At 52.3% G+C, this 22,142-nt stretch overlaps 8 protein-coding genes and 1 non-coding gene across 10 annotated transcripts; 5 read left to right on the forward strand and 4 right to left on the reverse strand.

Annotated features, from left to right (window-relative positions):
- Positions 1-31: 31 nt before the first annotated feature.
- NCU02546 (nucleolar GTP-binding protein 2) lies at positions 32-3,179 on the forward strand. Its single transcript, XM_960584.2, has 4 exons — positions 32-673; positions 735-1,100; positions 1,156-1,319; positions 1,701-3,179. The coding sequence occupies exons 1-4, from the start codon at positions 364-366 to the stop codon at positions 2,718-2,720; spliced, it is 1,860 nt and encodes a 619-aa protein (XP_965677.1). The 5' UTR covers positions 32-363; the 3' UTR covers positions 2,721-3,179.
- A 1,152-nt stretch (positions 3,180-4,331) lies between these two features.
- Positions 4,332-5,817, forward strand: NCU02547. Of its 2 annotated transcripts, XM_011394662.1 has the most exons (2): positions 4,332-4,790; positions 4,902-5,817. In XM_011394662.1, the coding sequence occupies exons 1-2, from the start codon at positions 4,490-4,492 to the stop codon at positions 5,429-5,431; spliced, it is 831 nt and encodes a 276-aa protein (XP_011392964.1). In that variant the 5' UTR covers positions 4,332-4,489; the 3' UTR covers positions 5,432-5,817. The 2 variants fall into 2 exon arrangements, with proteins under 2 accessions (XP_011392964.1, XP_011392963.1); XM_011394661.1 differs by having other exon boundaries at positions 4,421-5,817.
- On the reverse strand, positions 5,689-7,462 carry NCU02548 (hypothetical protein). Its single transcript, XM_960586.3, has 2 exons — positions 6,824-7,462; positions 5,689-6,760 (listed from the first exon to the last, which is right to left on the reverse strand). Exons 1-2 carry the CDS (start codon positions 7,146-7,148, stop codon positions 6,051-6,053), a joined length of 1,035 nt encoding a protein of 344 aa, XP_965679.1. The 5' UTR covers positions 7,149-7,462; the 3' UTR covers positions 5,689-6,050.
- Positions 7,463-7,904: 442 nt separating this feature from the next.
- On the reverse strand, positions 7,905-10,211 carry pep (processing enhancing protein). The gene is made up of 5 exons (XM_960587.3): positions 9,962-10,211; positions 9,696-9,821; positions 9,489-9,566; positions 8,748-9,433; positions 7,905-8,648 (listed from the first exon to the last, which is right to left on the reverse strand). The coding sequence occupies exons 1-5, from the start codon at positions 10,109-10,111 to the stop codon at positions 8,258-8,260; spliced, it is 1,431 nt and encodes a 476-aa protein (XP_965680.1). The 5' UTR covers positions 10,112-10,211; the 3' UTR covers positions 7,905-8,257.
- Positions 10,212-10,495: 284 nt separating this feature from the next.
- On the forward strand, positions 10,496-14,598 carry NCU02550 (alpha-galactosidase). The gene is made up of 5 exons (XM_960588.2): positions 10,496-11,978; positions 12,051-12,258; positions 12,317-12,527; positions 12,582-13,985; positions 14,042-14,598. The coding sequence occupies exons 1-5, from the start codon at positions 11,392-11,394 to the stop codon at positions 14,254-14,256; spliced, it is 2,625 nt and encodes an 874-aa protein (XP_965681.2). The 5' UTR covers positions 10,496-11,391; the 3' UTR covers positions 14,257-14,598.
- A 116-nt stretch (positions 14,599-14,714) lies between these two features.
- On the forward strand, positions 14,715-14,788 carry NCU15025. The gene has a single exon. It is a non-coding gene; the product is annotated as a tRNA-Val (tRNA).
- Positions 14,789-16,068: 1,280 nt separating this feature from the next.
- Positions 16,069-17,090, reverse strand: NCU16366 (hypothetical protein). Its single transcript, XM_011395059.1, has one exon. It carries the CDS (start codon positions 16,771-16,773, stop codon positions 16,291-16,293), a length of 483 nt encoding a protein of 160 aa, XP_011393361.1. The 5' UTR covers positions 16,774-17,090; the 3' UTR covers positions 16,069-16,290.
- Positions 17,091-17,438: 348 nt separating this feature from the next.
- On the forward strand, positions 17,439-20,393 carry NCU02552 (RING-8 protein). Its single transcript, XM_960590.2, has 3 exons — positions 17,439-17,549; positions 17,725-18,551; positions 18,611-20,393. The coding sequence occupies exons 2-3, from the start codon at positions 18,247-18,249 to the stop codon at positions 19,707-19,709; spliced, it is 1,404 nt and encodes a 467-aa protein (XP_965683.2). The 5' UTR covers positions 17,439-17,549; positions 17,725-18,246; the 3' UTR covers positions 19,710-20,393.
- NCU02553 (hypothetical protein) lies at positions 20,319-21,985 on the reverse strand. Its single transcript, XM_960591.3, has one exon. It carries the CDS (start codon positions 21,843-21,845, stop codon positions 20,586-20,588), a length of 1,260 nt encoding a protein of 419 aa, XP_965684.1. The 5' UTR covers positions 21,846-21,985; the 3' UTR covers positions 20,319-20,585.
- Positions 21,986-22,142: the final 157 nt, after the last annotated feature.

The following is a 22,142-nucleotide window of genomic DNA, read 5'->3' on the forward strand; positions in this document are numbered from 1 at the left end:
GCCTCCACACCCCGCCCAAAAAAAAAACTGACAAAACTTTCGCCGGGACCAGTCGCAGAGTTGCATTTCCTCCTTCTCATTCCTTCCTCGCTTCCCTCTCTTCTTTTCTTCTTCCCCAGTCCATTCATCCTCTCGATTCTCACGCAACACCCTCTGCCGATATCTGATACCCCATAGCCTCGTTTCTAGCCTTTTACCCATTCTTCCCTATTTTCGTGTGCTTCTTCTTTCAAGTCAATCTCAAACCCCCCGATCTACGGATACCCCCAGCCGCTCTCGCAGGCGAGAACGAAATTCTTCCACATCTGCATCCTCTACCCACCAACCTACTCGGTAATCTGGCATTGAGTGATATCTGCCAAAATGGGAACAGGAAAGAAGGAAAAGTCTCGCATTCAGCGACAGGGCAAGGTGACGGGTGATCCAAAGGTCAAGGGCGAGAACTTCTACCGGAGCGCAAAGAAGATCAAGGCCTTGAACGTGCTGAAGGAGGGAAAGGCCATTCGCAACAAGGAGGGCAAGGTCGTCAAGGCCGCGTCGTATCAGAGCAGAGATGTTCCCACAGCCGTCATCGAGCCGAACCGGAGATGGTTCAACAACACCAGAGTCATTTCGCAAGATACGTTGACATCTTTCCGGGAGGCGATTGCCGAGAAGGACAAGGATCCTTACTGTACGTTCAACTCTTCCGTCACTTGTCCGGCCGACCAAGACTAACGCACCTTGTCTTGTAGCGGTGCTGTTGAAAAGCAACAAGCTCCCCATGAGCTTGATCAGAGATGGACCCAAGGATGCGTTGAAGAAGCACCAAGCCAAGATGACGATTGAGAGCGAGCCGTTTTCACAGACCTTTGGCCCCAAGGCCCAAAGGAAGAGGCCAAAACTCAGCTTCAACACGATCGGTGACTTGACAGAACACAGCGAGAAGAGCATGGATACATACCAGGCCAGACTCGAGGAGATCAAGCTTCTAAGTGGTGCTTCTGGATATGGCGGTGGTCTTGCCGATGACGATGTTCAAGAGGAGGATTTCAGTGTCGCGACGGCCAAGGAGGCTATCTTCACAAAGGGCCAGTCGAAGCGTATTTGGAACGAACTGTGTAAGTCCTTCTGTGTTTGGGGACTTGTGACTTCGGGTTGCTAACCATCACATAGACAAGGTCATTGATTCGTCAGATGTCATCCTGCACGTTATCGATGCCAGAGATCCTCTGGGAACCAGGTGTCGTCACGTTGAGAAATACCTTGCCACTGAGGCTCCTCACAAGCATCTTATTTTCGTGCTGAACAAGATCGATCTTGTTCCTTCCAAGACTGCTGTAAGTGTAGACCATTATTTGCTTTCACTCCTTCTGCTTGAATCTCTTGACTTGCCTCGCGCAAATCCTGAGGTTCCCAGGGATTTTGTCAGGATCTTTCCCGCATTCAGTTGCGCTTCATTGGGATTGGTCTGTTACATCGCTGGGAGATTAATATCCACCTCCCAACCTCTCTGGTCCCGTCTTGGGATTGGGGATTTGATGGACTCCGTTTTGGAGGACTTCACGGGATACCGGACGTGTTTCGTTTGAGTTGAATTCCACCCTGCCTTTGAGCAGACTCTACCATGGTGGTCTTCTTAGTTATGATTCACACATTTCTTCACATTATACATATATGTTATATTCAGTAACGAGTTGAGGACTAACTGAAAACAATAGGCCGCGTGGATTCGCGTTCTGCAGAAGGATCATCCTACATGTGCTATGAGATCTAGCATCAAGAACCCCTTCGGTCGTGGTTCTTTGATCGATCTTCTCAGACAGTTCAGTATCCTGCACAAGGACAGGAAACAGATCAGCGTCGGTCTTGTTGGCTACCCCAACGTCGGCAAGTCGAGTATCATCAATGCCCTTCGTGGGAAGCCCGTTGCTAAGGTCGCCCCTATTCCCGGAGAGACCAAGGTCTGGCAGTACGTCACCTTGATGAGGAGGATCTACCTCATCGACTGCCCTGGCATTGTTCCTCCCAACCAGAACGATACGCCACAGGATCTCCTGCTCCGTGGTGTTGTACGTGTGGAAAACGTCGATAACCCGGAGCAATACATCCCTGCGGTATTGAACAAGGTCAAACCTCACCACATGGAGAGGACATATGAGCTCAAGGGCTGGAAGGACCATATTCATTTCCTTGAGATGCTTGCTAGGAAGGGCGGCAGACTTCTCAAGGGTGGTGAGCCTGACGTTGATGGCGTTGCGAAGATGGTTCTCAATGACTTCATGCGAGGCAAGATTCCTTGGTTCACGCCTGCCCCCGAAAAGGAGGAGGGTGAGACTGATACCATGGAGGGTCGCGAAGGACGCTACGGTGAAATGTCCAAGAAGCGGAAACGTGACGAGGACGACAGCGCGCCTGCTACCACTCCCGCTTCAGCAGGAGAGGATGCCAAGGAGGAAGACCCTGAGAACTTTGCCGGGTTCGACAGTGACAGCGACTCTGAGGTCGAAGAGGCTGCTGAGGAGAAGGGTGAGGAGAAGAGCACTGCTGAAGATATGATACCCCTGGACGCGTCGAGCGATGAGGAAGAGGATGGCGAGGAGGAGGGCTCTGACGTCGAAGATGACGAGGAAGGATCCGACCTCGACATCGAAGGAGCCAGCGAACTCGAAGAGTCTGAGTCAGAAGCCGAGGCTGCGCCAGCACCTCCCCCGAAGAAGCAAAGGAGGAGCAGGAAGTAAACTCGGTCAGTGAACGCGATGGGCGGCTGGGGTGAACCGAGCATGCGTTCAATAGCCGACCTCAGGGTTGGTAACGATCCAATCGGATCATGACGGCCGGTGTCACTGATAATAAACTGTTGAGGACTTGGGCATAACCTCAGTATGGCGTTTGTTGCCCGTCGATTTTCATTCCCACCTGCCGTCTTCTATGTGATTAAGGAAAAATTGTGATATTCGTTTGTCATTTGTACTTGTTTCTGGAGTTCTGTATGCATGTTCGTGGCATTCTTAGGTTTGGGAGGACATGCGAACGGCTGTTGCATTAAAAAAAGCTTAGTAGCTCCTCTCTCCTCATAGTTATCCCTCTATTGGAGAGGTTTTGAATGCTCTCGCCTAGGATATCACCACATGCGATCTCGTTACGAAGAAGAATATACAAGTTCCGATACCCGTGTGCTCAAATCAAGATCATTTCACTCTGCCATGCCCGCATATTGTGTGGTTGTATTTGTACCCTGAACGGTTTAGGTAGCACAAGAAACCTGGCCATCTCTTCACATGTCAACTCGACTTCATCATACCTCTCTACCTGGTGTTTACGAGACATTTATGGCAATTCAAGCATCCTAAATGAGCTACTGAGCAAGGTAAATCTAACATTATCAGAATGAAGTCGGACCAGCAGTTTTCGGATTAAAAGTTTTTCCTAACGCACAAGTACAAAGCAACCGGCAGGAGCGCTTCTAGCCCAGACGAGTGCACACAGTACATAGCAAAGGATCCAGAACGCCACACTTTCAATCTCCATTCAACCCCCAATCTTCACGGGGTTAATGTTGAAGTATACCATTCTGCCGTATGCCGGACGATGTACCAGCGACGCTATCCCCGCCTGTGACGATGGACATATGACAAGTGATGACGTTCCCTTGGACTCTGTCTAGAAATCGCTTGCGATCATCATGAAAGATCTAGACCGTCAAGAAGACCCTTATGACTCTCTAGCTTGTGTGTGAAGATACATATCGAAGGTGTAGGTACTTTATATCGAGTGCGACAATCTGACACTGACAACATGACATCAGGCGGGCAAGGGCAGTTAGTTCCATATCACCACTTTTACAGGACCTGAGTAAGGGTACAAACGTTGACGAAATTGGCTCTTCTACTCCGGTTGATTGTTGCACTTGCACGGGCACGGGGCGAACACGAATTCAATTTCTCAACCTCTTGAAAATCCATTTTGTGATCAGTTCCCTCGGGTATGGTAGTCTGTGATGTGTGCTCAGTGTGGCGTGGAACTTCCGTATTGGATGTTATGGGGTCAGACTGGGCTTATAAATAATATTGATGTGCTCTTCGGTCCGCTGTCCTCGTTGTGAAACTACCCACCACCCTCAAGTATTGGTTGTTTGGAAAGGGAACGGGAAACTCCCAAGATTTGGAATTTTATGAAACGTCAGGGCAGTGAGAGGGGAGTAGTGTAGAGACGGGGCATTGTGATTTGTAAGGTTGCGTGGTGCAATAGTGCCCCTTGTTGAAGTTGACCATGAGCTGTAGCCATCAACACATGTAGAGATAAGAGGTAGCTACCCCTAACTGCATTGCTTACTCTACCCATGCCCCGCTCACGACTCCTCTCCCGCCATGAAGGCGTTTCACAGCAAGTCCCCAGTCGATGGCATCATCGCAGCGGCAACGTCGACCATTGCTCGTTGGTTCTTGACCAATTCCACAGGTACCACACAATTCCAAATTCATTCGGCTGCATATCATTGTCTCCTCGTATGCGTCTAAATGTTCATCTTAAAAAGACAAGTCGTCCACTTCTCAGAACTTCCACACAACTTCAACACCATCATTGTTCAGACTCCCATTTGACCACTTGTAGTGATTTATTGATTCCTCCACCCTTTACGCTATCCCACAACCCAAGCTTCACCTTTACCAGTTCCACGATGGCTCTTCCTCCAAAGTTCGCTGGCCACCGTTTCATCCCCACCGAGGGAGCTGGTGCTAGCTCTTTTCCTACTCAGCCACTCCATACCGTCGAGATCTTTCTCGATTACGTTTGTCCCTTCTCAGCTAGTAAGTCACATTCCTCAACCCAAACCATCCATCCATCCATCCATCCATCCATACATGCTTTTCCAAAAAAGCAATCACATGAATAACACGATTCACCACCCTAAACGACAGAAATCTACAACACCCTTTACACCACCCTCCTCCCCTCTCTCCGCTCCGAGCACGCCGACCTCGGCTCAAAAGTCCAATTCATCTTTCGCCACCAAATCCAACCCTGGCACCCTTCCTCCACCCTAACCCACGAAGCCGGGCTCGCTGTACAACGTCTAGCCCCCACCAAATTCTGGGACTTCAGCGCGGCCCTGTTCAAAGACCAGAAGGCTTATTTCGACGTTTCACTGGTGAATGAGACGCGGAATGAGACGTATAAGCGGTTGGCGAAGTTAGCTTCCCAAAGCGCGGGGGTTGATGAGAAGGAGTTGTATGAGCTGTTGGCTATCCCGACAGAGAAGGGAGATGATGGAAGTTTAAATGTGGGTAATGCGGTGACGAATGATTTGAAGACAGTGATCAAGATGGCGAGATTGGTGGGCGTGCATGTGAGTCCGACGGTTATTTTCGATGGGGTGGTCGCAGGGGAGGTTAGTTCTAGCTGGACCCTGGAGCAGTGGTTGGAGTATCTGAGGAAGAGTGTTGCTTGAGGGGCTGGAATTCTGTGAGGGAAAGGGGATGATGGTAAGCTGAGTTATGAGTCAATGATCAGGAATACAGAATGGGTTACACCGGGGCATTTGGCATCTTAGAACTAATGGACGGATGCATGAAAGTCTTTCCTACCCAACAAGAATTCAGAATACGTCGTTTGAGAGGTGACCTATGACAAGCGAGAACGTATGGTGCCTGAAGAGCAACTGACTGGGTGATAAAAAGCCCTGCGCTCAATCAATCAGTGGACGCAACACATATATCAAAGCTGTTACACGGAGTCTATAAAGCGTATTTTGACAGGATATTGACCTCTTCTACTACTTACGACTGATACCTACAACTTAACCAACAGAGCTTGCCTCTTTTATCTTCTTTAAAGTGCAAATATGCTGGCACCGAAGAAACTGAAGCCAACCAACAAAACATCCCCGTTAAGATTCTAAGCAAGTGTAGTCATGAAGCTTTCAAACAGTGCACACTGATCACTGGATAACGAGGCACCTGGTGGTTAGTCAGCGTGAGCGTGTGTATATGGAGCAGATATTGTACATTGCAGGTGAGGTATAGAAAAAGAAAATAAGCATCTACCGCCCGGATTAACCCTTGCGTGGTTTAGAGTCTATCCTGCTTGCGACGCTCGTTTCTTGTCCTGCGCATGAGCTTCTTGTACTTCTTCTTCTTGATCTTCAGCTTCTTTTGCCTGCGCACGCTGATAGCATGCATGATCCCCTGCTGCTGGCGAGCTTCCTCATAGCGAATCTGGCGCAGGGCGAGGCGCTCCAGGAAGCTGCGCGGCTGCACAGCATCGTCCTCGACGAGTTGTGGGCTGTGCGCCATGATCTTGTACTGGCCGTTGGTATCCCTTGTCTCCTCAATCGTGACAACCGCCTTGTACACGCGCGTTTCCGGCTCCTGCTCGGCGGTGGCGGCAATCTCCTCGGCGATAGCAGCAGAGGCTTCGGCCTCCGCAGCGGCCTCGTCAACCTCAGCGATGGGCTCCGGCGGCGGAGGAGGGTTGAAGGGAAGGAAGTGGCCGGACATGGAGTTTAGCTGAAAGTAGACATCGGACTCGGTGCCGTCGGGGTGCTTCAGGCTGATCTTGGTAGAGCCGTCTTCGACATCGTTATCGGAGAGCCTAAGCCCAGACATGGGCGACTCAAGATCGTGTACGGCCTGCGACAAGGTCGAAAGGACATCGGTCGCCTTGTGTCCCTTGCGGTGGTTGAAGATCTCGGCGAATGACTCCTCGGTCACGGTCTTGGGAAGAAGTTGAGTGACTGAAATCGGCCTGTGGAGGGCGAAGAACGTTGAAAGGGCGAGCGCTAAAACGTCTTGTTAGCGACTTGACTCTAAGCCTGTGCAACAAAAGGCGCGGATAAACAAACCCTCGTCCTTGATATGCCTGGTGCTGGGCACGCTGGGGAGTGGCGGCATGACCGGCTCCTTCGCCTTGCGCTTGCGCTTCTCTCCAGGAGTCTTGGAGGTGCCGGCGGCGGGCACAGAGGCGCGGGCAGCGAAGGCCCGGGAGGAACCGTCATCGGGGCTGGACGGCTTGGAGGAAGAGTATCGTCGCTTTTGCAGGGCATTGGGCTGATAGGACGAGAGTATATAGGAGGCGCCGGCGCGAGGGGCGGACGAGGCTGCCAGAGAGGAGACAACGGGCGACTGCGGCGCGGCAGCCACAACCCGTCGAACGGATTGGGGAATCATGACCGCGATAGAGACGGAGGATTCGATGTTGAGGTGTAAGAGTACTGAATCGCAGCTGATGGATATATGCCGCCTCCGACCGGCGCAAGTTCGCTTCGCAGACCGCGGGTCGAAGAGAGGGTGCAGCAACCGAACAACCGGGGGGGAATGTGTTCGGGGGAGGGATCTGCAAATAGGAAAGGGTCAGACGGGGAGGTCAGATCAAGACAAGGCGCGACAGAACAAGGGCGGTGCTTAGGATGGTCACCGGCCCGAGTTTGCACTGGACGTCACGTTAAAGTGCCAAAAGTTCGACTGCCGTTTGGCTGAAAGGCTTTGTTGCCCCGTGCGCACTGCACCCACCTGCGCTAAAATCGATCGCCACCAACACGATAAGGCCGGGCATTGACTACCTACAGGTATGTAGCGAAGCAGAGTACGTACCCCGACATCCACTGCCCTGTCACAACTGTCTCATCTCAGGTCCGTAGAGGTACCGTGACCCCAGCTCCCGGCTCCGGTTGGTCTGTGCCACCTGCCGAAGCCCAGCCCGCGTAGAGATTCCAAGCAAAGCAGGCATTACAGCATGTGTAATCTTCATGTTACAAGGTGCCTTTTTCATAGTCTGTATACTTTCTTGTCAACACAACCGACACCTTGCTGTGTGTTCCAGACTGCGATTCAGAAATCGGCTCATGGTAACCCTTTGGATACCACCATCACAGATTTCGGCTGTAGATGAACGTGTTGCGAAAAGCCCTGGATGCGGTCTCGTCCAACTCCAGCATCGTGGCAAGTCTCTCATCGTTTAATCATGTTCTTGTCCTGCTTATCCTCTCGCCTGGAGTAAGCACGTGAAGCACAATGTCGTCAAAGATTCGCAAACCATGCCAGAAATCCGTAGTCGAGGTGGCAATCACGGCCTCTACCTCCCTCGCTTTTCCCGCCCTGCAACATACCATAGTAACCATTGGATGACCCTGACAACCGACCGAACCTGTACCGTGAAACTTGTACGCATGGAAATTGATTGCTCTATGTCTAGCCTACGACCCTAGAGTACAGATTTTGGGCTGGAATGTAACACCGATTATAATACAGAACCCGGCCCCCTTCTTGCTCCCTATCGCTTAAAAAGCGTTCCTGCTCATATCACCCCTGATACGGGCATAGTCGAACAGGCCCTCGATGCTGCCGACCGCGCTGATAGCAATGTCCTGATCCCAAATCTTCTTGTTGGCGAAATCCATAACGTCCTTGGCGGAGACGGCATCAATGATGCGCTCAATCTCGGCGGGGCTCATGCGGCGGCCGGTGGTGACGATCTGGCGACCAATATCCTCAGCAACGGCGGTGGTGCCGTCAAGGGAGAGGAGGATGGAGGCCTTGAGCTGAGCCTTCGCGCGCTCAACCTCAGCCTCGCTGACGTTGGAGCAGAGACGGGTCCACTCGCGGAGGGAGAAGTGGACAAGGTCGTCAACGCGGTCGAGCTTGTCAGTGACAAGGTAGATACCCCAGAGACTATAGTTTGCCATGTCAGTAGTTGTACGTCAGAAAGAGAAAAATGATGATAAGAGATGAATAAAAAAAAGGTGCGAAACCAAACAGGGGCGTTCTTACCCAGTGTCGCTATAGCTGGTAGAGAAGCTCATGAAGCTGGTAGCGAGGTCGTGCTTGTGAACAAAGCCGCTGAGCTTGCTGCCCTGGTGGGGAGCATTGCCAAGAGCCTTGTCGTAGTTGCCAACGATGGCCTGAGTAACGAGGCCAGTGAAGTAGTCGTCGTCGGACCAGCTGACACCCTCAACGGCAATAGCAATGTTGGCGGTGGGGATGGTATCGTCGCGGATACGGATATCAGAGCCGATGAAGTCGGGCTTCTTCTTGGAGAGGATGGAAGCGCTGCTAACAGGGGCGGTAGCAGGGAGCTTGGAGAAGTACTTGTCGGCCATCTCGACGAGCTGCTCGTGGGGGACGCCACCGGCGCCAACGAGAACCATGCGGTCGGCGGTGTAGTTGTTCTTGATGTAGTTCACGAGCTCGGTACGGGTGATGTCACGGATGTTCTCACGGGGACCGAGGATGGTGCGGCCGAGGGGCTGGTGCTGGTAGGCGGTAGCGTGGAGGTGGTCGAAGACGACCTCCTCGAGCTGCTTCTCAACCTCCTCCGACTCGCGAAGAATAACGTCGCGCTCGCGCTCGATGGCGGACTCCTCAAGCTTGGAGTTCTGAAGAATGTCCTGGAGAATGTCGACGCACTTGGGGACGTCCTCGTTGAGAGCCTTGGCAAAGTAGACAGTGTTCTCGCGCTGTGCTCGCGGGTTAGCGGGCGGCGGATGCGCCGGACGACAAGATCAGACGAACCGAGGTGTAGGCGTTGAGGTGAGCGCCCATGTTCTCAATCTCGAGCTCCAACTGTTGCTGAGTGCGCTTCGTCGTTCCCTGCGTGTCGTCGTCGAATTAACCAGATGCCCTCTCATACAATCTACCGATCCAACAACCCAACGCGCCATATCAAAGCTAACCACAGCCCGGGGAGAGGACTCGTGACTCGTGAATTCGGGGGCGTACCTTGAAGGCAAGGTGCTCGAGGAAGTGGGCGGTGCCATTGGTCTCGTCGGTCTCGGCCCTGGAACCGGCATCGATCCACATGCCAACCGTGGAGGTCTGGGCGTAGGGAGAGTACTGGGAAGCAACCTGTGATAGCAATTGACGTTAGGACAAGTCTGGAGGTGGCTTGGGGTCCGGAGCAGCAGTCGGGGAGGGAGACAGTCGGGCCGGAGGCGGGCTCGGGGGCGGGCTCGGAAGCCGGGGGAGGGGAGGGCGGGCGTCCTCACGGTCAAGCCATTCTTGAGGGTGGTGGTCTGGGTCTTGATGCCGGTGCCGCTGTGAGGAGTAGCAAGACCTCTGCGGAAAGGGTTGATAACACCCCCAGCGCGGGCCTTCACGCCCTGCGCCAGGTTGAGAGCTAGTCTCCGGGAAGCCATGGAGGTCGGTGATTTGAAGGGGGGTGGAATGAGCGGTTTGAAGGAAAGGATGCTACAGTGAGGACCTCTACTAGCTGCTCACATCAAAAAAGTCGTTAATTTTGCCTCACTTCCAAGGCCAGCTCGGGAAGGCCCGGCAACAAGAACGGGTCCGTGCACTTGCGCGAAGCCGGGTACTTGGCTTGGAAATTCAGCCATTCGATTGGCCAGGACCGATCTTTAGCCAGTGGGGAACACAAAAGCCTGTGCTAGCCCCAGTCGGAACGAGGGTTAGGGGTCAGCGACGGAGCTGGGCGTCAGGAAGCTTCCCCTCTCCCACAACAAGCGAAACATTCATCAAGGGTTTCAGCCAGCAAACAGCTCCGTGCTCCATGCCCCCAGCTCCCGTAGCTCACCACAGGCGAGAGGCAGCTCACCTGTCCGGCCCATTTCTTCCCGTCACATCGACCTCCCATGTCATTGCCAAGTCTATTTGAGGGGAGTTTGAGGTTGCATTTCATCAACTAGGCACAGAGATACCTCGACTGTGTCCGGTAGGGCTGTCTATCTACCAATTCCTTCGTTTTTCCGTTCAGAGATCGACCATCTGGTGGCACTACATACAGTACTCATCAGGTCTACAAAATCGATCCCCTCTTCGCATCTCATATCGGTCGTCTACAATCGAGCTCACTGTAACTGCTCGTATCACTACCAAGGAGATGATTCATGCTCGACTCAAGCTATGTACTGCTACTCCCTAGATTGGAATAGTCCGCAAACATCCCGATCTTTCAGCGATTCCGAGGAAGAGCTTCCTCATCCACCTCTCGTATATATCACTTACAGTTGGGAATATTCCTCCCGAGGTTCGTACCGTACGTAGTAGCCTACGGCACTACACGTGTCCTTGGGAGTTAGTGGCATCGATCGGATAGCTGCAACTAGCCCTAGCTGACTCCTATGGTCTATTCAATCCGACTTCTCACAACGAGCCCACGCCTGCTACACCTACCTATTCTTACTCTGTGCTGGCAATGTCACCTGGCTTCTTCCCTTCCTGAGTCTTATTCATCCAGGGAGGCTGAACAGGAACAACACACCTCTTGACAGACATATCATTGTTTGACATCATAACCACCCTGCATGAATTGCCCCCTACCTTCAATACAATTATTGTGTTACATCTCTCAGTCCTCCGGCTTCGTCATAGTGTATGCCACTCTTGATATCCTCTCGATCCCGCTGCCACGACCGACATCGAGCATATCGCTCATTCACCAACAGATCTCGTCCTGGAAATGTCCCCTTTCGTCGTAACCTACCCGCCTCTGGAGCAGATCACCCAATTAAAGGATACCAGTGTGACTTTTCACGCTGTGTTAGAGGTCCCCAAAACCCTTGCTCCTGGCTCGTGGCAGCTCGCGCTCTGGCATTCCACTGGTAGCTACAATGGTCGCAAGGCAAGCTGGGTCGAAACTCCCTTCGCCCCAAGTGGGCAGAGTGACTTCCCGTCGACCCTGCACGACCCTGCGGATCAGCTAATGCGCCTGCACTTTACTGTCAATTTAACCGTGCAGTCAATGTTGAACTTCACCATCAAGTTCCGCCAGGGGCCTGACCATGATTGGAGATGGGTCCGCAACGAACAGGGTCTAGGTGATGGCTACATTGTGGTGGATGTTGGAGCGCCAGAAGGCAGCGATGATGAGGACTTGCCAGATCTGATCCACGGCTTGAACCCATCTCTTAAATGGAGTTCTCATCTAAGCCAATGTCCCGGGACTCGACTCTGGACCATTGAGGTTCCCGTGGACGGGGCTAAAGACGACGATAACTCGACTTTCAGCCATGTTCCGCTCGGCATTCCTTGGGGAGGGTTTCTGAGGTAAGGATTTCGGGCCTCCTGCGATAGCCGGTGTTCACAATCTTGTCCAGGTGCTGATCAGAGCGGCAACAGGTGGTTCGCTTTGGTCAGAGACTGGTCTCCTTGGCTCGCTCCAAGACAGGGAAGATCGACTGTTGAACTAGATAAAGACGCACTACTTTGTTCGTTTCTCTCCAGCAAGGGCAAACACTTGGTCCTTTTGGGTTTCGCCGGTATCAACAATGCCGTCGATGGCATGACGCTGTTTCGCAACGACGAGTTTGGACGGGTGACCATCCATGTAGGCCTATAATCACAAGACAAGTATACAACCATCATCAACTAACCTTGATGGCCAGATTCGAAACGATAGCGCGAAAGCCGGTAGCGGTACTGTTTTAGTAGCGGTTGGCGACAACTTTGAGAGTGCCAATGCTGCTGTTATGTACCACGCTCGCGGCCTCGTCAGCACGGCTGACAGAGCTGGAGAGTCTTCTACGAAGCTGGAGAAGCTTAGTGACAATGTCGAGGCTAACTGGTACGAGAACTGGTATGATGGATTGGGCTATTGTGAGTGTGACAGTAGTCAATATGCCCATGATGCAGTCTAACATGAGTACGTAGGTACGTGGAATGCCCTTGGCCAAAGGTTGACGGCGGAAAAGGTTATAAGGGCAGTAGATGCTCTGGCCGATAACAACATCAACATCAGCAACCTGATCATCGATGACAATTGGCAAGATATTGATTACCATGGAGATCAATGGCAGCAAGGTTGGAATGATTTCGAGGCTGAACCTAAAGCCTTTCCAAATGGTCTCACAGGACTGGTCTCCGAAATACGATCCAAGCACAAGAATATCGAGCACGTTGCTGTGTGGCATGCCCTTCTAGGGTATTGGGCAGGCATAGCACCCGATGGTAATCTTGCCAAACGCTACAGGACAATCGAGGTTGTGCGAGGCGAAGATAGCTCACGTAAGAACATTCCCCTTGGCGGTAAGATGACAGTCATCGCGAAGGAGGATATCCACAAGTTCTACGATGATTTCTATCGTTTTCTCTCCGAGAGTGGTGTGGCAGGAGTCAAGACCGATGCGCAGTTCATGGTCGACACTTGGGTATCGCCAAAGGTCCGACGCGAACTCATCCAACCGTACCTAGACAACTGGCTGCTCGCATCTCTTCGGTACTTTAGCGGGAGAGCCATATCTTGCATGTCCATGTCTCCTCAGATCATCTTTCATACACAACTTCCCCGCGGACGGCCCACGATGCTTTGCAGGAACTCGGATGACTTCTTCCCCGACGTCCCATCTTCTCACCCCTGGCATGTCTGGGCAAATGCTCACAACAGCTTACTTACCCAACATCTGAACATCCTCCCAGACTGGGACATGTTCCAAACTACTGGCGCATATGCCGGCTTTCACGCCGCCGCACGTTGTGTGAGCGGCGGTCCCATTTACATTACAGATGTTCCCGGCCAGTACGACCTCGATTTGATCAAGCAGATGACCGGTGTGACGCCAAGAGGCAGGACAGTCATTTTCCGTCCCAGCGTGCTTGGTCGTAGCCTTGACCAATATGTCAACTACGATGATCTGTCTCTGCTCAAAATAAGCGCTTACAACGGCAGGGCGGTCACGGGCACTCCGATCATGGGCATCTTCAACGTATCCGGCCGTCCGCTCACAGAACTAATCCCTCTTGCCCGATTTTCGGGCGTCCTGCCATCGATGTGGTACGTGGTACGCTCTCATCAGAGTGGAAAGGTGACCGTGCCAGTTCAGACGACCTCCTCTGCCTCTCTGTTGACGGCATCTCTCGACAATGGCGGCTACGACATTCTTTCCGTCTTTCCCTTGTCACTCCACGAAACCGAGAGCAGAGGTCGTGTATACGTGGCTAGCCTGGGGCTGGTGGGAAAGATGACCGGATGCGCTGCTATGTTGAACCACAGCTCCGATCTGCTCGAGAACGGGCGGTTGTTCATAAGCACCAGGCTGAAGGCCTTGGGTGTACTAGGTGAGAAATTTCGGAACGACTTGATGAAAGCGTGACTGACGATTTACCGTGTTTAGGCATCTACATATCCCACCTTCCGGAGTTATCCATCCAAGACGAATTTATGGTCACAATTCAGGGCCAGCCCATCCCGCCTCATACGGTCACTGTCAACAGGATGGATAGCCATGTCCTCGACATTGACATAGAATCTGCATGGAAAGAGATGGGCCTCGAGGCTGGCTGGTCAAATGAAGTGGAGGTCAAAGTCTACTTGACCTTGGAGAAGTGAATGCTCCGAGCGGTCGGCGACCAGACGACAGATCAGGCTCAGGGTGTGGTGAAGCACGTCATTGTGCGCTGTACACACAACTTCCGAAAAATGAAATATTCGACTTTTGGGACCTTGAGGAACAGACCTATCCGCCCTAATGTATTCTTGTTATAGCCGATGCCTCACTTTCGCGCCGAAATCCTTGCTTGGACTCGGTGATGCTGACCATAGAAGAGGCTGTGCTTCTGGTTCCTGGCGCATTCTGTTTTCTATGCCTCATGATCTTCCGCCACCCACTCACGGTACCATCAAAAGAATGTGTCTCATGGTAGTAGGCAAAATGTGATTATTTATGACCTGCAGTTCTTCAACCTCTGATGCTCAACGATTGCAGAAAGTCCGAAATTCGGACCACCAAAGAGAACTCTCTCTTGCTGAGACTATAGTTACTAACCTTACAACGCTTAGCATCAATTGGTCCGATGGTGTAGTTGGTTATCACGTCAGTCTAACACACTGAAGGTCCCCAGATCGAGCCTGGGTCGGATCAAAAAAGATATTTTTTTTTTCAATTTGGCTCCTCCTAACCTTGTCACAATGTCTCCTATCCTTTGTCTCTTCTTTATCCTCGTTACCAAAATCTAGAGTCCCACGTTAACATCACTGTGGTCAGGTTGTCCGCATGGTCTGCTCACGACCAATGCTAAGATGCAGCCAAGAGGTTTGGTGGTTGTTACGCGCGTCGTGGAGTGGCCAAAGGAGGCTGAGCTATTGCCCAACTCGCCCAGAAAGACCGCGAAAAGACGGGATAGGAAGGTCGAAATACTGGGCTAGTCTTGGCCTATTTTCTACTGAGCAACCCTTAGGCTTTGAGAGCGAGGTTGACGATATGGAGATTGAGATGAATTAGGGATGGTGATCCGATCGATGCGTTGGTTATCTTGGACATGTCCACGACCGTTTCCACAATCGGAGCACGTGCGAAAACATGAACGTGCTGGCTTCTCTCCAAAATCTGACGAGTCCGTATCTGAATCCTTCAGGGGAATATCAGAGTTCGATACCTCACGGAAGTATTCTCACGGCAAAGGTTTCTGTCATGAAGATCCCAAGCAACCGTGGACTGTAACGTTCAGACACAGGCATGCTATGGAGTCTGAAAGCCAGAGTCTCACACACCCGTTACGTTTCGCAGAAAGATGGGGAAAAAGGCAAGCTTTGTATTCGATTTCTGCCTACTGTTTGTTATATGGGAGAAGGGAATGGAGCGGTTGAGTGTTGTATTCATGGGATTATCATTTGACTGAATCGTTCAAGAAGACGCTGTTCTTCACTCAAGGATGGCGCTTTTTGTACCGAGCAAAATTGATGAATAAGATCGTTGGTTGTGAAAGAGGTTGCAGCAGAGAAAAAGACCGGTGCCACATTGAACAGGCGCTCGGCGTAACTTTAAACGTGATGGAACTATTTTTTTGGTGCTGAGCATCTTGTCGGTATTTAGCCTTTCCCACATCTTCATTCAAATGGAAGACCAGGACAACCCTATTTTACCTCTGCGGAGATAGCCGAAAGTGATGTGCATCCCAAAGATCATTGAACATCTCCAACGACGGGGATGTTTCAGGTTTAGATTTCACGTCGCCTAGTCGCAAGAACCAGAAGGTCTGATGGGTATCCCCGCGCTTGTCATGCCGCCGTGCGAGGCCCGTGTAATTGTGAGGTTCAGAGAGGAAATTGATCAGGTTGAAGTATCGTCTACTGGCTAGTCTATGCTTTTTGACCCTCATGGTGCAGTCCAATACGTACTGGTTTGATGATTGTTAGCTCGAGACCTCAGGTCAGCTTCCCTAGGGCGTTGTCATGCTGTGAATATGCTTTTTCCAAGATAAATACAGATTTACACCGTATTGGATCTTGTTGAGGCCTTTCGGACCTCTGTTCAGCCACTTATATAGTCCTTGAGAGGGTTGAGACAATTCGAAAGAGATCTCATCCAGCCAGTGCACCTAGGAGTACCGAGGTACCAAGCTAACAAACAGACCAGCACTACCTCTAGATTGCAAAGCCGCGGAGAGCGTGCCCTGCGTGGGTACCTATGTTGTAGCTGGATGAGCTCGCCAACTTTCTTTCCGTCAAGTTGGCATTTAGGTGCACTTGGGCCCCCCTGGTGCATGATGAAAGACGACCGTTCAGCCAAAGAGGTCTGGAAGGTCTCTGAACCAAGTTTGACATGCGACACCCTGACGAAACCAGAAACCTCATGTTTCGTAACGGAACATGGAAGGTTCCTTCAGGGGGAAATAGATGGTAGTATTCTGGGATGATGCTACAAGCCCAACCACAATCTGTCCGCACAACTATCCTTGAGATGCCCGGACGGGATGATATAGAAATGATGAAAAAGATATCCGAACAAAGAGAGACGCAGGGTGCCAAGATGTTGGGGTAGGCGGGGGTGGACTGCAAAGTACCCCAGAATTTAAGCACGTCTGCAACTCTGCACCAGGGTGCATATACATGGCCAGCACCGGGCATAGCGTGGACGTCTGCAAGCGGAACTCTCGACAGAGCAACGATGTGTACATATAGCCCGCCCTTCCACGTGGACGGTGAAGACTGAATGCAGCATGTTAAGAGACAAGGCGGCAGTGCGTCATCCCGTACCCTTGCAACATCATTGCATGCCTCAGTCGCTTCGGCTGGTCAAGTCATCCGAATGGAAGTTATAAAGCACAGATGAGCGGCCATCCCTGTCGACTTCGTTGCTGCCCTCTTGCCCTGTTTTCCTTTTCCAGAGGCTCCGCCAATCCCGTCCGTCTCTTCCGGGGTGAAGACCTTCGACAATTCGACCCACCCCTCCCTCGTAGTGTCGAGCGACCCTTTTGTGACCAAGGGGAAAAAGCAAGTGGAGGCATGTCCCAATCCCCCAGTGTCCCCCAGCCCCGTCACTGTGGCTTTGCTTTGACTTACTACGCTTGCCATGCACATGATGAGCAAAAGCGATTGTGAAGGGGCAGACTTTCACTGTAGGATGCGTGGACTCGTCTTGTCATTGACACCGTGGATCGAGGACAAGAGGATCGATGCGTTCAACGTAACCGGGCAGCCGGGCAATTGTGTAGATCGAGTCAAATGGATGAATAATGAAACCAGGATTCGACATGCAAGTTTCGTTCCCGTCTTCAGTCTCACTGAAAGCACCTAGTTCCATGCTTTTACACCACACAGTTCTCGCAAATCTCTTGCAAACCCCTAAGACCCAATTTGAATAGTGCACAACCACCTGGCATACAGCTGAGGTACACGCAGAGGTAGGTAGCGCTTTCCCATCCTCCATTCCACTTCGTATCCTTTTCCCCATTCTGCTCCATGCTGGCACCAGCAGTGCGCAACAATCTCGGGAATTCCCCGTTTCGACAATCACCCACGACCAACACTTCTCCCTTTAGCGCTTGTGGTGGCCTGGCGACTGACCGTGCGCTGCAGAGCCTTAACAATTTACCACTTTCCATTCTCACTGCACACTTTCACTTCAGTTACCTTTCTCGCTCATAGGTGCTGCAGTCTCGAGTCGCCGCCGCTGCACCTGCACCTTCCCTCTGCAAGTTCGCATCGTTTTGCCGCTCAGCAGGTCCCTCTTCTCCACCTTCCGGGCTTATCACGCTTCTAACCTCCGGCTTCCATCAACCATTCATACATCAGCACTCGCCTCGGGCGTCCTACCCGCTTACGTTGCTTTTGGTAGCCCTTCGTCAGCATCTTCCCCAAGCCTTCCGAAAGGCTTTTGCGCATTTTGCCCACGACCTCGCTCATCCTTCTTCTTGTCCTCGGCGAACCATTCCTTGCTCTCTGAGCTCTGGTAACCTAAGGACACAGCAGGTTTCTCCACGGACTGGTGAAGGCTGCGTGCGCTACTCAATCTCTACCTAATGGACACCCTGCGCCAGTAATTCGTACCCCGTCGCCACTCGAATCTCATCGGCATCTCATCTGTCGACAGTCGGCAAAATGGTTGTTTTTGTTAATCCAGCCATATTGGAAGGGGCGCGCGCCGTGGCGAGGCAGGTCGCCGAAACTGGTACTTCGATACTTACCTCAACAGTAGCGTCGGCGACGGCCTCGGCAATTTCGACAAGCGGCAGCTCATCTGTGATAACCGCTTCATTAACATCAATATCGCCTACTGTCACTCCTCCATCCGCCACTTCCAATTCCGCATCCGGGGATACCGATTCAAAGGATGAGAAAGGAGGGTCGTCGCCGCTCTTGTTTTTTGTAGCATTGGGCTTCGGTGTTGTTTTTACCAACCTCTGGTGGGTTTTTTGTGTGCCTCGCCATGTACTGTCAAATGGGCAGCTAACCCGGGCTGCAGGATCATTGTGGGCGTCAAGTACTGCTTTCGATACAATGCCCGAACTCGTCAAATGCGCCTAGCGGAGGAGGGCGACCAGATTAACCTGGAGGCCATGCCTCGGCCGCACCGACGCCGTCGTGAGAAGAAACTAATGACAATAGACGAAGTCAACGAGAAATTCCCCATGCTCAAGTACAAAACTTGGGTCGCAAGCCGAGCGCGGGATGGTTTACCCACCAGCGGTGGCGTTTCAGCGCCCAGCCGACCGAATAGTATTCATGACGCGGACGCTATCTCTCGAGAGTTGCCCAACAAGGAGCGTATGTCGACCGAGGGCCGGCCAACGACAAGCCAAGTCGAACGTGCTGATCGGGACCCGAAGACTCCACAACATGAAGCCAAGGAGAGCACCTCCAGCACTGTGCCTTTGACCCATGCTGTCTCAGAAGCAACGACGCCACCGAAGGAAGCACGGGTTTCGCACGACGAGGGCGAAGAGGAGGAGGATCCGATTGACGCCGCATTGCCGCCGGAGTGCGAGGGCACCTCTGGTGATACCTGTGCTATTTGCATTGACACCTTGGAAGACGACGACGACGTGCGTGGGTTGACTTGTGGACATGCTTTCCACGCGGCATGCCTTGACCCATGGTTGACGAGCAGGCGAGCATGCTGTCCGTTGTGCAAGGCCGATTACTACACTCCTAAGCCACGCGCAGCCGGCGAACCAGTCGATGGCCAGCCTGGCGTGATTCATGTCACTTTATCCAACGACCCACGATCCAATCGTATGAACCTGCCAAACAGACCGAGACGTGCTTTGTTCGGCCTGGGTCGTCCAGCAAGGACGGTGTATGTGGTGTCCAGCAATGATCAACGAGGGTCTCGGCGGCGTCATGGCGAGCGAAGACGGGACAACAACGGTGCTTCTAGTCAACCTGGCTCTTCACCCCAAGCTTCTTCGGATCGTGCCGAGGGTGGGAGTGTGTTTGCAAATCTTAGGGCTGCATTCCCCCACTTTCGTCGCAGCAACGGGGGGCAAATCGCGGACGCAAATTCCAACCCAACTATGACGCCTTCTAATCTTGAAGCGGGAGTCCGACCTGGGGCGAGTTAAGTCCGGCGATACGAATTTGAAAGACTGGTGACTACGCCGCTCTGTGCGAAGCTGATTTCTACACCGATATCCGTCTGTTTCACCTGCCGCATCTCGAGTCTTACATTATCCGTTACCGATGTCCATTGGTAGTATCAGCCGAAAGATGGAGTGGCGTTGCTGCGAGGAGCACCTCTGCTCTCCAGCAGCAACCAGCGATCGGGTTGGATTCACGCATATGGGACGAAATTGAAAGGACGACGCACGATGAACGACACTGCCGGTTCGAGCAGGATGTTACCTACGATCTTTTCGTAGGACAATCATGGCTTGCAAATTTGGCAAAGCGAGCAGGTCAGTGCACAAGATGTATAGCAGTGTGTATTGGTCTCGGTGCATATAAGGTCGGTTGGCCGGAATGTGGTGCTCCACGATGGGCGTGTGTGGCTTTGGTTGTTATTGATGGGAAGGGATGGGATAGCATGGAGTTTATTGGGATGGAATCTTGGTTTATTTTGTACATTGGATGATATTGGAGACCTCACCTCATTGTTGAGCGGACATTTTGATTATAAATTGACTACGGCACCTTTCATGGACATGCGCACCTGGTCATTTTGGAGAAATAGGGACGAGTGACTGGAGCCAGATTCAGCCGGCTAGAGTGGAGTGAACATGCAATGAATCATTCCGAGTCAACCCGAAGCTTTCTGTGTTGTCACGGATTTCGTTATTCGTGATACGTTTAAGAATGTACAGAAAGTTCGCGCCTCATTCTGGGCGTTTTCTTTCTCGAACTCATCCAGAGGCACGTCACACCATGGGAAGCGCGTTGGCACTGAGAGGACACCAAATAACCTAGCAAAGTCCCAAAACAGCCCTTACTGTCCGGGTTGCTCATAGATATTTCCCAGATTGAAACCGATCCCCAAAATTCGCCGCGCGATTCAACAGATCCTTCCTCTGCGTATGGCTAATCCTGCCTCCAACCGCCATATCCTTCTCGCGATCAAACGCCCGCTTGCTCGGGTCATCTTCATCATCAACGTCCTGCTTCCCATACTTATTCGCCGGTCTGCTAGGCGCAGAAGAACTCGAGGTCAGTTTCTTCTTTCCCGCCGCAATGGCAGCTTGGTGTTCCTCCACTAGACTCCGTCCCCGCGTTTGTTCAGTATAGGAACGGACTCTTTCTTCGTCCAGGTTTTTTGGCCCGACAGTGTTTGAGACGGAGGCGGTTTTTGAGGAGGAATAGGAAGAAGCTGCAGTAGATGACGGGTCTTCCCGACCCAACACCGCCGCTGCCAACCGCTTGATTTTTTCTTCAGGCGTCTCCGTCCATATGTTGCTTACTCCGCTTGATTTTTCCGTGGCGGCAGAGCGCCCGCTAGCGAACTTGCGCGACTTGAGCTTTGTCGGGTCTGGGGCACGGTAGCTACTACTGGTGGGCGGTGCGATCATCCAGTCGTCGCGCTTGGGGGTTTGGAGTTCTTCGGCTCGATCTTGTTGCTGGGCGAAGGAAGGGTAGTGGGGACCACTGCCGTGGCTATTCTTTGAGCTGGCGGCTGGTCGTGAGCCGGGGAGGGCGGGGCCGTAGCCATCGTCTGAATCCGAGTCTGAGTTGGAGTCTGAGTCGGCATTGGGATCCGTGGTTGGACGCTCAGAGAGGTCGGCGGGTGGAAAGGCAGGGCCGTAGATACGCTTGGGAGCAGTAGAAGCGGCGGAGGCGGGAGGTGCGGTTGGGCCTGTTGATGATCCTACGGCAGGACCAATATCATCATCGTCTGAATCTTCGAGGGGGATTTCATCGATGTTCCTCGTTGTGGGTGATGGTCGTGGAAGAGAGGGACCGATCGGCTGCGTGGTGGGCTTTGCAACACTATTTTCGTCTTCCTCCGATGGACTGGGTGGTCGGGAAGGGCCTATTGATGGTCGCGGTGGTGCAGCAGATGGGCCAATGCTAGATGGAGAATATGAGCGATTGGGATTGGGTGCGCTGGGCCCAAAGTCATTGTCGGAGTCGTCATCATCAAGTGGGAGTTCGTCTGGGTTGCTGTCTGGTCGCGATATCTTGGTCGGAGGAGAGGCTGACTCTTCGTCTTTGGAGTCGTGTTTGCGCTTTTGAAGATGGGGAGGGAGTTGGGGGCCGATGGATGCCATGCCTCGCGGTGGCGATGTAGATTATGTGGTACAGTAGAGTTCTAGTTGACAGTTTCAGACACAAGCGTTAAAATTGTAGATGTTAAAATAGAAGATGTCGGTGGCCGTTAAGTTATGAAGGCGAGGATGGAAGGAAACACAGATCAAATTGTCGCTACTGTTGTTCCCTTATGATGCAAGCCTGTCCCTGAGGTGATAAGGTCTTATCGATAACTGCGCACACACTGCCCCTGAGCGCCCCCTGGTAACTGTAAGTACCTCTACCTCCAGGTAGCTTGCGGGGGTTTTATCGGGCGC

This window comes from Neurospora crassa, linkage group I (genome assembly GCF_000182925.2).
Source record: "Neurospora crassa OR74A linkage group I, whole genome shotgun sequence".
NCBI classification, from domain to species: domain Eukaryota; kingdom Fungi; phylum Ascomycota; class Sordariomycetes; order Sordariales; family Sordariaceae; genus Neurospora; species Neurospora crassa.

Coding starts and splice junctions, on each gene's coding strand:
- NCU02552 (XM_960590.2), top strand. CDS start 18,247: ATGGTTGTTTTTGTTAATCCAGCCATATTGGAAGGGGCGCGCGCCGTG. Junction 18,552..18,610: donor GTTGTTTTTACCAACCTCTG/GTGGGTTTTTTG, acceptor CCCGGGCTGCAG/GATCATTGTGGGCGTCAAGT.
- NCU02550 (XM_960588.2), top strand. CDS start 11,392: ATGTCCCCTTTCGTCGTAACCTACCCGCCTCTGGAGCAGATCACCCAA. Junction 12,528..12,581: donor GTATGATGGATTGGGCTATT/GTGAGTGTGACA, acceptor ATGAGTACGTAG/GTACGTGGAATGCCCTTGGC. Junction 13,986..14,041: donor GAAGGCCTTGGGTGTACTAG/GTGAGAAATTTC, acceptor TACCGTGTTTAG/GCATCTACATATCCCACCTT.
- NCU02546 (XM_960584.2), top strand. CDS start 364: ATGGGAACAGGAAAGAAGGAAAAGTCTCGCATTCAGCGACAGGGCAAG. Junction 1,101..1,155: donor GCGTATTTGGAACGAACTGT/GTAAGTCCTTCT, acceptor ACCATCACATAG/ACAAGGTCATTGATTCGTCA. Junction 1,320..1,700: donor TTGTTCCTTCCAAGACTGCT/GTAAGTGTAGAC, acceptor TGAAAACAATAG/GCCGCGTGGATTCGCGTTCT.
- pep (XM_960587.3), bottom strand. CDS start 10,111: ATGGCTTCCCGGAGACTAGCTCTCAACCTGGCGCAGGGCGTGAAGGCC. Junction 9,567..9,695: donor TCGAGCACCTTGCCTTCAAG/GTACGCCCCCGA, acceptor GACGACACGCAG/GGAACGACGAAGCGCACTCA. Junction 8,649..8,747: donor ACCAGCTATAGCGACACTGG/GTAAGAACGCCC, acceptor GGCAAACTATAG/TCTCTGGGGTATCTACCTTG.
- NCU02547 (XM_011394662.1), top strand. CDS start 4,490: ATGCGTCTAAATGTTCATCTTAAAAAGACAAGTCGTCCACTTCTCAGA. Junction 4,791..4,901: donor CGTTTGTCCCTTCTCAGCTA/GTAAGTCACATT, acceptor CCTAAACGACAG/AAATCTACAACACCCTTTAC.
- NCU16366 (XM_011395059.1), bottom strand. CDS start 16,773: ATGCCCGGTGCTGGCCATGTATATGCACCCTGGTGCAGAGTTGCAGAC.
- NCU02553 (XM_960591.3), bottom strand. CDS start 21,845: ATGGCATCCATCGGCCCCCAACTCCCTCCCCATCTTCAAAAGCGCAAA.
- NCU02548 (XM_960586.3), bottom strand. CDS start 7,148: ATGATTCCCCAATCCGTTCGACGGGTTGTGGCTGCCGCGCCGCAGTCG. Junction 6,761..6,823: donor CAGGCATATCAAGGACGAGG/GTTTGTTTATCC, acceptor AAGACGTTTTAG/CGCTCGCCCTTTCAACGTTC.